Source organism: Delphinapterus leucas, chromosome 1, assembly GCF_059928025.1.
Source record: "Delphinapterus leucas isolate spDelLeu-1000000601 "Yukka" chromosome 1, BTC_Dleu_Yukka2, whole genome shotgun sequence".
Classification (NCBI taxonomy): domain Eukaryota; kingdom Metazoa; phylum Chordata; class Mammalia; order Artiodactyla; family Monodontidae; genus Delphinapterus; species Delphinapterus leucas.
In genome coordinates this window covers 31,993,714-32,007,793 of record NC_143129.1, presented here as the reverse complement: position 1 = coordinate 32,007,793, position 14,080 = coordinate 31,993,714, and the positions used below count along the sequence as shown (strand labels likewise).

The 14,080-nt window shown below is 45.1% G+C and overlaps 1 protein-coding gene across 1 annotated transcript; it reads left to right on the top strand.

Annotated features, from left to right (window-relative positions):
• Positions 1-5,823: 5,823 nt before the first annotated feature.
• LOC149750439 (kinesin-like protein KIF26B) lies at positions 5,824-13,347 on the top strand. Its single transcript, XM_089907763.1, has 2 exons — positions 5,824-6,945; positions 7,753-13,347. The coding sequence occupies exons 1-2, from the start codon at positions 6,883-6,885 to the stop codon at positions 8,227-8,229; spliced, it is 540 nt and encodes a 179-aa protein (XP_089763889.1). The 5' UTR covers positions 5,824-6,882; the 3' UTR covers positions 8,230-13,347.
• The last annotated feature ends 733 nt before the right edge of the window (positions 13,348-14,080 follow it).

Below are 14,080 nucleotides of genomic sequence, written 5' to 3'. Positions count from 1 at the left end.
CATGCCGTGGAGCGGCTGGGCCCGTGAACCATGGCCGCTGGGCCTGTGCGTCTGGAGCCTGTGCTCCGCAACAGGAGGGGCCACAACAGTGAGAGGCCCGCGTACCGCAAAAAAAAAAAAAAAATTGAAACTTGCTTTAATTTCCTTTTTATATTTTAGTAACTTTTCTTATAGTAATAATAATGATGATGTTAAACTTCTCTCGGAAAACATAGAATTGGAAACTCCCAGAAAGAGCTGTTATACTCAATATTTTGATGTTAGATTCTAGTCTTTTCTCTGTTGCATATATAATTTTCTTTTGGTTTCACTGAATTATCATTTTACTGTACATACTTAACTTTTTAAAATACTTAAAACTATGATATCATCTTTCCATTTTTTCCAAAAAATTATTCTTTTATGAAAACATTTTTAATGGCTGCATGGTATTCCACCATCTGACTACTGTAAGGTATTAAACCATTAAACCTATCCCCTACTGATACACACGTAAGTTGTTTCTCTTCCTTCACTGTTACAAACAGTGACGCATAGAATGCTGTGACCCCTCCCCAAAGCAGGCTCCTTCTTGTGGTAAGCGGCAGCACAGTCCGTAGTCATCACACCTGGTGCCCAGTGTCAGTGGGCGAGCTCTCATTGTCTGAGCTTCCTCTCTGTTTTTAATAATTAGTCTTTTCTCCCCCGCCCCCACCCACAAACCAAACAAAAAAAACCTCTAGCCACACAAATTTGGTTCACACCCTTTCTCTTTCTATACCTTTATTTTCTGAACTGTCTGAACTTTGGACAGGAATCAAACTTGGAATTTAGCATGAAAGGAATTCATGAGCATAAAACGATTAATGATTGAAATGATCATCTAAGAGTGGAAAGCCTTCCTTAGCTTGCAGGATAACAACCCTTCTCTTGCAGTGGCCAAGTACACAAATTAAAGTTACCAGCTTGCTGATGACTCTTTGGCAGCCCACACATGGTCATATGGTTCCCCAGAACACCAGTAGATCATATGCAAATATTGTTTGCATATTCATCAAGATACCACATGGACGGTGTAAGCTGCTTTGATTCTCTTTCAAGGAGAAATGCAGGCGCCTCTGGCACATGCACTCCACTGGCTCCGTTGGCATGTTGGTGCCTGAACCAACGTGGAAATTATTCAAAAGAAAAATATTAAAGAGGAGTGAAATCTATCATAGTCTGCCCTCTGCTTAGCAATTAGAAGTTGCCAGCCTGATTTGGGTTCTTTATTTCTGATTTATACTTTTAGGCTTTCAAAAACATGGTGACATAATATATTTTAGCTATAAAATTTATTAGCTACTCACCCGTGAGGTATAATGAGAAAGCTAAATTGCATTTTCTGAAAATATAAAAGTCCCACAAAACACTCCCAAAGAAGTTACATCTGTTTAATAAGTAAGCAACAAGGAATATGGAATAAGAATTTCATTCTTAGCCAGGTAATGGACCTTAACTTTTTTTTTTTGCACTTTGTACTTATGAATATAGCAGGGAGATACTGTTTTTCACCCAGGGGTATCAATGGAGTAAATAAATTTGTGTTAATAGAAGCTCTGGGTTTTTGGAAGCCAGTATGTAATTTTTTCATTCATAAAATGAGTGTTTTTTTTTTAACCTAAATCTTGAAGTAATTCCATTAACACTGTCAAATATACAAGCACACCTAATTTTACTGTGCTTCACATACAATGTTTTTTGTTTGTTTGTATTTTACAAGTTGAAGGTTTGTAACCCTGCATTGTCAGATGATGCATTTTTAGCAGTATTTTTATAAATTAAGGTATGTACGTTTTTTAAACATGCTATTGCACACTTAATAGACTACAGTATAGTGTAAAGGTAATTTTTATATGTACTAAGAAACCAAAACTTCGCGTGACTCACTTTATTGCAATATTTGCTTTATTGCGGTGGTCTGGAACTGAACTGACGCATGCCTACATAGATCTAGAGATTTCTGTCTATCTATCAGTGAGGGCTTGGGTTGCATCACTAAAAAACTTCAGTTAGATAGAAAACAAAATTATAGCTAGTTTCTTTAGAGACTAACTCTTTAGGCTGCTAACTCACAAAATAAAAACTACAAGAATTCTAAAAACCTAAGGTCAACTTGAAAAAGCCACCATTAAGCTAAAATTAGGGAGTGCTTTATATACAATTAAATTTCCAAAAGAAAACAATTACAAGCTGGATAACAACAACAACAAAAACATATTTCAAGGCACTGGAGAGTGGCCAAAAGCAGGCAGAGACTGGAGGGGATTCAAGGATTCAATCCTTGAAACAAGGGTTACATGGGTTTTTCCAGTCTGCTGGGCAGAGTGGCTATAACTCAAGGTGAAAGCCAGTCTTATTGGTTAGAGGCATTACGTGGCGGAGTTTAGGGCTGTAGCTGGAAAGGAAGGAGAAAAATCCCAGAAAGGAGAGAGTCAAAGTGAGGCAGCTCTAAAATCCACATTTCATTTCCCTCAAATCCTTGGTGGATAGTTTTGAATTTTGCCTACGTGGAAGAGCTACAAGAAGTCCAGGGGAAAGAGCATCTAGAAGCTGAAAGAGTGGAGCAGAGATTTCAGCTGCTATCACTGCAGGGGAGCAGAGCTTGGAGTTGAAGTCCCTAGTTAGAGGGGCCCGGTAAGCACTTTAGACTTTCCACAAAAACCCTAGAAGGGCCATACTTCAGGGGTAAAGAACAAGTCCCAGGACTAAGGACGAAAACTAAACAGAACTAATTGCTCTAACAAAGTATAAAGCCAAGCCTCTACAAGTTTAAGGTGACCCACCACTAACTTAACTGTCTACTAGAACAAACTCAGTACTTTTCAAAGGAAGATAATAGAATCTAACATCTCTATGATGTCATAGCCACAATATTCAGCATACAATTAAAATTCAGTGGATATGAAAAGAAACAGAAAGATGTGATTCAGAGTCAAGAGAAAAATCACTTAATAGAAAGGGACCCCCAAATGAGCCAGATGTTGGAATTAGCAGGCAAGAAATTAAAGCTCTCATTATAACCATGTTCACAGATTTAAAGGAAAAAGAAGCAGAGAAACTATGTATGTACATGTTGAAAAGTACAGTATCTGAAATGAAGAATTCATTGGATAGGCTTGACAGAGATTGGCGATAGCAGAAGTAAGGGTCAGTGAACTTAATAAAGGGTCAATAGAAAGTATCCAGTCTGAAGAATAAAGGGGTAAAGATTGAAATAATTAACAGAACCTCAGTAACTGGTGGGACAATTCAAATAGTGTCATAATATACATGTAATTGGAGTCCCAGAAGGAGAGAAAAGACAGAAAAAATTCCATAAATAATGGCTGAAATTTCCCCAAACTTGGTGAAAAACTTACAAGTCAAGTTATAGGTCCTAGAAATTCAGCAAACCCTAAGCAGGATAAATACAGAGAGACCCACATCCAGGAGCATCATAGCCAAACTGCTGAAAACCAATGGTAAAGAGAAAATCTTCAAAGCATCCAGAGAAAAAGGACACATTACACATAGGGGAATTCCCATAAGAATTAATGCTGGCCTCTGATCAGAAGCAAGGAAGGCTTCTAAGCTGAAGGCAATGAACATCTTGAAAGGGTGGAAAGAAAAATAACTGTCAACCAAAAACTCTGCATCCAGTTAAACTATTCTTCAAGCTCCGAAGTGAAACAAAGACATTTTCAGATAAGCAGAAGCTGAGAGAATTTGTTGCCCAGAGACCCTCAGTATAAGAAATGCTAAAGGAAGTTCTTCAGTCTGAAGGGAAATGACCCAGCTGGAAAGTTGGCTCTACCGGAAAAAAATGGAGTCCCCCAAATGATAAAATCGGGTAAATATAAAAAAACCCACATATTTAAAATGTACTAGTTTCACTAAAAGACAACAAATTGTTTAAAGTAAAATTGAGAAGACTGTATTATGGGTTTTACAATGTATGTAGATATAAAATACATCAAATAGTAGCACAAAGGAGGGAGGCAAAATGGAATTATCCTGTTGCAAGTTTCTTACATTTTAGGTGAAGTGGCACAAAGTTAACTCTTAAGTAGCCCAAGTTAAAGATGCATATTATAATCCTTACAGCTAAAAGGCTAATAGAGGGATGAAAGCGGAATAACTAAAAAAAAATCAATTAACAAAAAGAAGGCAGAAGAGACAGGAATGAAAAACAGAGTACACACAGAAAACAGATCGATATTAGCAACAACATGAAGCTCAAAAACCTCACGTTAAGCAACAAAAGCCAAACACGAAAGAATACACGCTGCATGAACTTTACCGATAAAAAGTTCAAGGTCAGGTAAAACTAATTTATGGTGATAGAAATCAGAGCTGTGATTGTGTACCAGGGATGGGGATCACCTGGGAAGAGGAAGGTAAGAACTTTCTGGAACGATGGAAATATATAACTTGATTGTGGTGGTGGCTTACCTGGGAGTGTACAGTTATCAAAATTCAGAGAATTGTACACTTAAAAAAATTGTGCGTTTCACGGTATGTAAATTTCACATCCATTTTTTAAAGCATCAAATCAAACTGTCTTGCGGGGCTTCTGGTTGTAAACTTTGATCGACAGAGGGCGCTCCGAGCTCACCAAACACGCTTTGGAGCCCCAGCTACTTTGGGATGCAAATCAGACCACCTCGGGTCTCCTCTGTCTCCAAGGTGAATTTCCCAGCTCCCCAATACTCTTCCTCGACACCACTCCTTCCCCACCCTCGGCTCACTGGCTTCTGCATTTCACCTGGCCACACGCTGCTTTTCGGCAGATGAGCGGTGCGTAGCTAATGGCTATGCTATTTTCGCAGCATCTCCGCGGAATACAGATGGGGATGGAAGCTGTCTGGTGTTGCCCGGAGGTGTACCTGACCCCTAAGGTCTTCTCTTGATACGATCACTTTTAAATGGGAAGTAGGAACGTAATGGAAACTTCCACACTGTTTTCGACATCTACATTTTGACCTTCTTACCTCGCTTTAGTGCCTGTGAAACATTCCCACGCAAGGGCTGCGGCGGGAAGGGGCGGGCGGAGGGCAGTGCGAGGGATGCGCGGAAGGAATTTTCCCTGAGGAAAGCAGGTGTGGGGCGGCGTTGCCACAGGGCTCCAGCACCCCAGGATATTGTCTTCCTGCCCCCTCCATATCTCAGAGGGAAGCTAGAAGCTGGAAAGCCCCAGGCGTCCTTTGCGCCCTCGCATGCCCCCAGGCCAGGTCCCTCCCGGGCGCGGAGATGCCGTTACACCTCACGTGATCACCGCACGGGGCTGGTCCTTTCGAGAGGCGTCTCGCGGGGTGTTAATTAAAGGTCACAACAAAACAGACAGACCTGCGGGCTCACCAGAAGAAATGTCCTCCCGGGAGATGAAAAATGACACCCCGGAGCAGCTACGTGTGGAGCCCGGCAAATGCCGGCTTCCTGCGCTCCAGGCGCTGCGCCGGGGGCGGAGGGGGACTGGAGAGGGCGATGACTGGGTTCTCCCGGGACACGGCGGGCCCTGCGCACTGGAAGAGCAGGAAGGGGGATGCCGAGGGGACCCCCGGCCAAGGCGAGGCCAAGGCCAGCTTGCACACACACCCTTACAGGCCCGCGCCGTCTGCGCCGAGCGTGTGCCGCGCGGCGAGTCCCTCAGTTTCCCTTCCCGGCGGCGGCCCTTTGCTCCCCGGGCTCGCGCGGCCCAGCCCTGGGCGGCTAGGCACAGCACACACTGGGTCGCGGGCGGGCGGGGGCGAAGGACCTGTTCTCCCGCTGCGCTCGGGAGGGTGGCCCCCCTGGCCGGCCGGGCTTGGTAGGGCAATTCCAGAAAAGGTTTGCAGGGCAGGTCTAGGAGAACAAAGGCCGGGGGGAGGACCCGGCATATTTGTGGACTTGTTTGTGACTCAGTCCCTCTTACACGGCGTTTCAAAGGCAGAACTGCAAGCCTTGCCAGGAAGAGAAAGAACTTGGGGGCGGGGAGGCTCGGGCGCATTTCTGTCCGGTCGCGCTCGCTCGGCGCTGCCCCCAGCTCCAGGCTCGCGCAGTGTTATTTCATTAGAGCCCTGGATCCGGGCCACTCACCAGCAACTTCCCCGCAACAGGAGAGATTTACGACCCCCTCCCCCGGCTCTCGGCCTCGCAATGTCAGGCAGGAGCGCCGCAACGTAAAATGGATCCCAGCAGGCGCGGCGGCTGCAGCCAGGTGGCGGGCTCCCCGGAGAGGCCGCTGTTCGCGAGGCTCCGCGCTGCGCCCCGGCGCACACGCGCGCCCTGACCGCAGACGCCGGCCGGGGCGCCCCGCCGGCCGGGCCACGCCGCCGCCCCTCTCTGCCCTCGCGCAACTGTCAGGCAAAGCGGGCCGGCGGATATTGGCTCCCCAACACGCCGAGGCTCCTCCCCGATCTGGATCTTTATATTTTGGGAGAATTTCTTTGAACTCAGTTACCAAGCTCCGCGAAGGAGACAAGTTCCCAGAGCCGGCTCGCCGGCGGAGGCGAGGCGGGGGCCCGCCCACCTTGTCTGCAGCTGCCGTGTGCCCCGATTGTACTCGTCTTTTCCCTCGTGGAGGAAAACGGACTCACTAGGCTGAGGAGAACGCCAATTATCTGGATGTGACCGTGAAAAGAGAACGTGTGGTTGGAGAAGGCAGAAGAGGAGGAAACGCATTATTTGAAGAGAAGAATAAACCAGGCATTGCAACCCTTCTGCAAATTAGTGCTGTTACTTCTGAGGTCCATCTGCTTTTATCCCCCCGCCCCCTTCAGTTAAGAAACCTTGACTTGAGGGCCAAGAGACAGCCCCCTACAACTGGACACCCTTCTGGGTTGGAAGACCTTTTGGATGTAGCGTTGGTGGAACATTTAGACACTCTCCTCTGGAAAAGCCACCATGAATTCGGTAGCTGGGAATAAAGAGAGGCTTGCAGTCTCCACCAGGGGCAAGAAATACGGGGTAAGTTGTGATGGGTATAATGCGGAGACGCGTTTCCGGACTCTTCCCGGCCAGGGTTCCCCTTTCCGGGTAACGTGCAGCCAGGGCAGGGTGGCCCCGAGCTCTCCTCCCGCTGCTGAGGCGCCTCGGCTGGGCCAGCCGGCGTGCGCGCGCGGAGGCGGGTCCGCCAGCAACGACGCCAGCCCTCGGAATTTTTGCAGCCCTCTCCTTCCTTCTCTTCCCCGCATCCCTAACTTTTGCAGCATTCCTGCACTTCTAAGCAGAGTTAAGCCGAATGGGAGGGTTTCCCACGATTTCTCTGCTGTTCTTAAGGGACCGTTTTCCTGGAGGCGGGAGAACCTTTCATTTACCTTCAAGATCCGGAGGGCCTTGCCCTGAATGAATAAAAATCCAAAAGTCATAGCCGCCCCCCGCCCCCCGTCGTCCAGGATCTTAAAAGTGAGCTCCTGCTGAGGTGGGTGCCGGATTCAAAAGCGCGGGGAGCTGAATCCGTGGGTTCCTCTGCAGAAACCATCGAAATTCCCTGAGCGAGTGAGCCCCTCTCCTCCAAACCAGAGGAGTCCGCCGCCTCCCGGGAACCGGTGCAGGGGTCACCCGGGCGACGGGGATTCACTTAAACACAATTAACTAGACATAGGGAGGCAGATTTGGCCGCAGGGCTCAGAGCGGCCCCTAACGTGCGCCCGTGGGCGCTTGTCCGGGTCCTCGGTGGCGCGCAGGTCCCCGGGCAGGCGGGAGGGCGGCCCTGGGCAGAGGCGCGGGAGCCAGCCGCCCTGCGGCCCCTGACACCGTGTGTCTCCCCCGCAGGTGAATGAAGTCTGCTCGCCCACCAAGCCCGCGGCGCCCTTCTCCCCGGAGAGCTGGTACCGGAAAGCATACGAAGAGTCGCGCGCCGGGAGCCGCCCCACTCCCGAGGGCGCGGGCTCGGCGCTTGGCTCGTCGGGGACGCCGTCCCCCGGCTCAGGCACCTCGTCCCCGAGCTCCTTCACGGGCTCCCCGGGCCCCGCCTCCCCGGGCATTGGCACCAGCTCGCCTGGCTCCCTGGGCGGCTCGCCAGGTTTCGGCACGGGCTCCCCGGGCTCGGGCAGCGGCGGCGGCTCCTCCCCCGGATCGGACCGCGGCGTCTGGTGCGAGAATTGCAACGCCCGCCTGGTGGAGCTGAAGAGGCAGGCTCTGAAGCTGCTCCTCCCGGGGCCCTTTCCCGGCAAGGTGAGCGCCGCCGGGGACAGGGCTGGGCGGGCAACAGCTGCGCGCCTCGCCGCGGCCGTGGATCGGGGGACCTGAAGCGCTCTGCGCTGCTCGGTTCCGGAGAAGGCGTTGGCCGAGCCGGGTCAGCTCCCGGCCTCGGAGGCGACCCTGCGCGTCTCCCCCGCCAGACCTTCCCCGGGCGCAGTGCTTGGATGGTGCGTACGCGGTTCCAGGCCTCGCCGCCCACCGGGGCTGCCCAGGTTATTCTTCTTGCTGCCCTCCACTCCTCAGAGTGCCCTTTCTGTGCCCCCAGGACTCGCCCATCCATCCCGTTGGTCCCGCGCGGTGCTGCCTTCGCCCGAGACCCTCTTCCCGCGCGTCCACAGGCCTTTGCCGCGTCGCAGGCCGGGGACACGCTGACACAAGCTACTGGGATTCTTTCCTTTCCGCGACCCCCTACCGGGGCGACTCCTTAGATTTTTCTCCCCACCCCCATCCGTGATCATTTACAAAAATGTCGGAGGGAGTAGTAAAAGCGGGCTGATAATTAGGAGTTGGCATTTCCCATTGCCTATTCGCGAGCCTTCCTTCCCAGGGCTACCAAAACAGAAACACATATTGGAAAGTCAGCATTCCCCCCTAACCTCTGTGTGCCTATCAGAGGAAGATTAAGGGGTGAGTAGTTCTTTGAGCGGGGCTCCCTCCTGCCTGCACCAGTGCTGAGCACGTTGATTCCTCCATGGCACCCCTGCCAGCGTTGTGTGTGTCCCCAGAGTGTAACACAATGCAGTTGTATTTGCACTGTTCGGTCTAAGTACTATCAAATGATAATATTTACTCTTTCACTTCAAAGAGTTTTTTATCAGTGCTTAGAGAGGAATATCAAGAAAACAGCGTGAATTGCTGTAGAGAATTCTGACCCTGTTCAGTGGCACTTTCTGGTTTATACTTCTGTGACTTTTGAAGTGAAATGTGATTTTGAGTAGTGGAGTCTAGGAATAGCTGCATCTGCTTGCCGTTTCTGCTTATCCAAATATACACACATTGATCTTTTCATACGCAAGGGTTAAATTAAACAGATACCCGCAGGAGTTGTAAAATTTTAAATGTGGAAAATTGCCACCAAGAGAATTGGTTTTATGAATCCCGAATTTATCTCAAGAATAATTAACTTGTAGATTGTTGTCAGTATGCCATTTTCATAGTTTCATAATAAATCTGTCAGGACACCCCTAAAAGTAAATCTCCGGGACTCTAAAAGCTTATTTCACTCTTGCATGCCATATCTTCTGATTTAACACGCTTTTCACTCACAGATTTATTTACTCTTGTGATTGTTTATCAATATTATTTGATTACCTACTACACTCAAGGAACTGTGTTAGGCACAGCAATAAAATAACAGGTACACACAGCCCTTGTCCACATGGAGCTTATATTCTAATGGAGGATACAGACATTAACCACAAAATGCACAATTCATAAGTTGTTTCCATTTGCGGTGAGTGCTACAGAGGAAGAGTGTGGGATGCTGTAAGTCTGTATAACCAGACTACACCAGCTGATAAATTTTGAAGAACTTTGGTTCTTTTTTTTTTTTTAATTTAACTCTTTTTTTAAAAAAATTAATTTGTTTATTTTAGGCTGTGTTGGGTCTTTGTTTCCGCTCGAGGGCTTTCTCTAGTTGCAGCGAGCGGGGGCCACTCTTCATCACGGTGCACAGGCCTCTCACTATCGCGGCCTCTCTTGTTGCGGAGCACAGGCTCCAGACGCTCAGGCTCAGTAGTGGTGGCTCACGGGCCTAGTTGCTGCACGGCATGTGGGATCCTCCCAGACCAGGGCACGAACCCGTGTCCCCTGCATTGGCAGGCAGACTCTCAACCACTGCGCCACCAGGGAAGCCCAAGAACTTTGGTTCTTAAAGATATATTTTTGGCAATCCTAGTAAGTTGCAGCCTACCAATTTATTCTAGAACATTCTTGCGGACCTGTTCTTACAGTAACTTCTTTGTGTTGTTGAATGCTCCGTGTGTGCCAAGGTAAATTAAAATATACTCTTTTCATAAAAGTGGAGGGAGGAAAGGAAATCTATAGGAAGAAGAAACAAATGTTGAAACTTAAATGCATCCATCATGTTTTGTGGAGTCATGTGACAAAGTAGATTTTTGGCTTTGTTGAAGCAGCCTGGAAAATTCATTCACAGTGCAATAGGAGGCAGCTTGATATATTTGGCAATTTTATTTATGGGATGAAATAAAAGTGATGCTGGGAAACTGATTATATTATCAGAGTAAGGGCTCCAGAGGAAACGCTGGATCTGGGGAACCTCAATGCTCTACACCAATTTAAAGTGATCCAGGCACATCTAGAGAAGAGCTGTCAGTCTTGGGGACAGTCACATGGGGTCACTTGAAGTGCACACATGAATTTGCCTGGAGTTTAAGATGTGATGTAGCACAGTGAAACATGACATGTGGTGCAGGGGAGAACATAAGACTTAGCCAGAAACAAGGGTTGTTCAGATGACCTCATTGTTAGTAATAAGGTATGGGGCCAGAATTTTAACTACAAATCCTCTGCCTGTCTCTGGGAATAATAATTATAGGGTTTTTTTCTTTTTTAAGTATTGGTACCCTCAGGTAATATTTCCATTACACCTTTAAAGTTTGCAGCATTTTTTTTTAAAGTTTGCAGCATTTTAACCAAACAAATGTTGTGTTCTTTCAAGCACCATGGATGGAGGCCCGCGTAACTCCAACACAAGGCCTTTATTCTTCCCTGAGCCAGATTTATGAGCAAACTGTGGACCTCCGTAGCCCTCAGGCACAGAAGGAGTTAAGTTTCATTAGAACAAGAGAGGTCATTGTGACTCCAACATGTAGTTTGCCCTGAAGAGTAAGGGTCTGGAAGATAAAGGCATGTTTTTGAGAGGTAATTAGCAAAAATCATCTTTGTAATTCACTTAAGATGCTTAGCTGTATTTGGGGACTCTTTTCTTACATAGAGTATTACGTTCTGTGAGGTGGTATTAAAAGTCTCCTCGGCAGGCATTTAAAAGTCAAAGGCAGAATAGTACATCCAGGAACCTTATAATTTTAGGGGGGATTTGGTTTTAGTTCTTTCTCCACCACCGATTTATTTTTTGACAGTGAGTAAATCAGTTTTCCTCTGTATTTTAACTTTCCCATTAATACACTAAGGAAAAAATGATTCAGACTCTAGAGGATCTTTTAAATGATTAGAATGTCAAAAAATTATTTTAGGTGAGGCTTGAAAAGTGCTTCCATTCTTTAGAGAAAGAGGTGAAGGTTTATCTTTTTTTTTTTTTGCCACACCGCGGAACTTCCCTGACCAGGGATCGAACCCGCACCCCCTGCAGTGGAAGCGTGGAGTCTTAACCACTGGACCACCAGGGAAGTCCAAGATGTGGAGGTTTATGATTATTAACTAGACAAGATTCTATGGGATTTATGTTTTACAGAATTTAGGGCTTTTCTTGCAAAATATTATCCACTTTCAGTTTCTGATTTCATCAGTACATTTCCCAAATATCATTTTGCCATATGAATTCTCACATCATGCCCACTGGTAGGTAGCCAGCACTGTTGAATTCCCCCAGTTTTGTCTCTGAAACAGTTGGTTAAGGAGGGGAGGTAAAGTGCTGGCGGGCCCATGCAGGGGAGTCGGGCTGGTCCCAGGAGTTAGACAGTGGCTCTAGTGGCCTGAGGCGTGACCACCCAGTTCTGAGCACTCTCAGTACTAGTCATGTGTCCACTGGAGGATGAGACTTCATGGCAGAAGGCTACACGGCTCGGAGGTTTCTAGCTTAGGTAACTGGGTGGGTGGGGTAATGTTGACTGAGGCAGGAAATGGGAAGAGATACAGATTTGGGGGGAACTCATAGAGAAAGGTGATAATGGATTTGGAAGAGATAGAGAATAAAGGCAGATTTAGGAATGAAACAGACTGAGGAACGTAGAAGAGACAACTGTGAGCTCACATAACTCTTAATGATGCTCTGGATCCCACCTTTCAAATAGCAACTCACCTGAGTGAGTCAAGATTTTTGCCTGGTGACAGACTGTAAACCATTTGGATTGACTTATAACTTCAGTCAGTAAAAAAAAGTACTTATTGGGTTTATATCATTTCTTTTCTAGGGCTAGTAAGTGGAAGTGGTCAGATAAAAGGAAAGAATGTGGTTTTGTAAAGTGTTGGGATTTTAAGTGAAATCAGTCCTTTTACCCATTGTAGTGTCCCACTGTGTAAATATAAAACCATTTCATATCCATTGGCCAGAGCATCTTTCCTGTTTTATACACAGTCAAGGCACGGAGCCAGAAATGCGGGCCAAGGAACGAATCTCCCATTTTGGGGCTATCCTAGATCATTTCGAGATCTGTTACAGAACTTTTGAATTGACAGTGTAAGCCCTATGAAACATCAGCCCCAAAGAACTCCCTGGGGTAAGTAGAAATGTTCCAGGTTGGCAGAAGGTTATCAGACATCTATTCATTTCCATATCAATAAAAGAAAATCTTTTATATAAAAAACAGTACAGAACTACATTCGTAGCTGAATTTTTCCCTGGTCACATATTCTGGGTCCATTTATGCCCCAGAAATGTCAGGAAGATTAGCCAGACATACTGCGAAGAGTGGCCAGGAATCACAGAGATGAAAGAAAAGAATGTGTCAGGGGGTTTAAGAACACCAAACGTAGACTCTAAATAGCCAGGGCCCAAGTAAGTCTAGACTTGGGAATATATATATACATATATATATATATATATATATGTATATATATTTTTTTTTCCATATTTTTTCAGTTCAAAAACAGGGGTATGAAAAAATAACTCCATTTAAAAGATCCCCTAGAAGCCAATGTAAGACTCTTTATAAATAGATACTGAATTTTAAGTACTTATCAATTATGAGAAGAGTCTATTGGAAATCTTTTTATGAACACATGGCTGTTTTCAGAAAGCTTCATTTGAATCTTTTCCATTTCGGAAATATTTTAGATAAGGGATCAGCTAATAGATAATATCGGTAATGAAAAAGTCCAGTAGCATTTATCATTAAAACATTTCTCAAACATTTTAGGTATTATAAAAACATTCCCAGTAGAGACATATGAGCAGTAATATCTTCTTTAAGGCTTAGTAAGCTATGGCATAATCGCATTTCACTCTACCAGACTTTTAATTGTGATCCAACAGGGTCAGTTTTTTTTTTTTTTTTAACTTTTAATGAACTAGACTCTCTAGAGTTTTAGGAAGAAAATGAGATTTAAGGGTCAAATCAACTTTAGCTTCCTCCTGAGAAAATTTTATCTTTTGATTTTATATAGTATAAATATCAAACTCAGAATTTAGAAAAAACAATATTTAGGCTACTATCACAAAACATTAAATTATATAAGCACTGAATTGGGACATTCATCTGAATAGAAGAAACACATGGTTATTTATTATATAAATATTTTGTGAGTTTATAAATGTAAAATTTGTATCTTACATAAAATGACAAAATTATAAATTTTAATCTTAAAAATATAAGTTAGAGAATGTAAAATTATTTTGGTATATAACAAATACTGATATTTAAAAATTTTTACAAAATTATGTAAACAGAAATTAGCATAAAATGAACAAATCAAACACTAACATATTAGTTTAGTTCATATATATAATCAAGTTAAAGCACTAAGTATTTTCAGATTCCTCACATCTCCCTGATATTTTAATCTATTTGAAATACTTACTGAGTAAACAGATACATTCAAATAATTATCACTGAGTTTGTGATCTGGAGAATTTTTGAAAAGTACATTCACCACAAGATATAAATTAATTTAAAAACAATGTCAAGTACATTAGAAACAGTATATTAAATTAGGAGTTTAAAAGGAGAAAGGTGTAAAAATTAGTTGGAAGATGCAATGA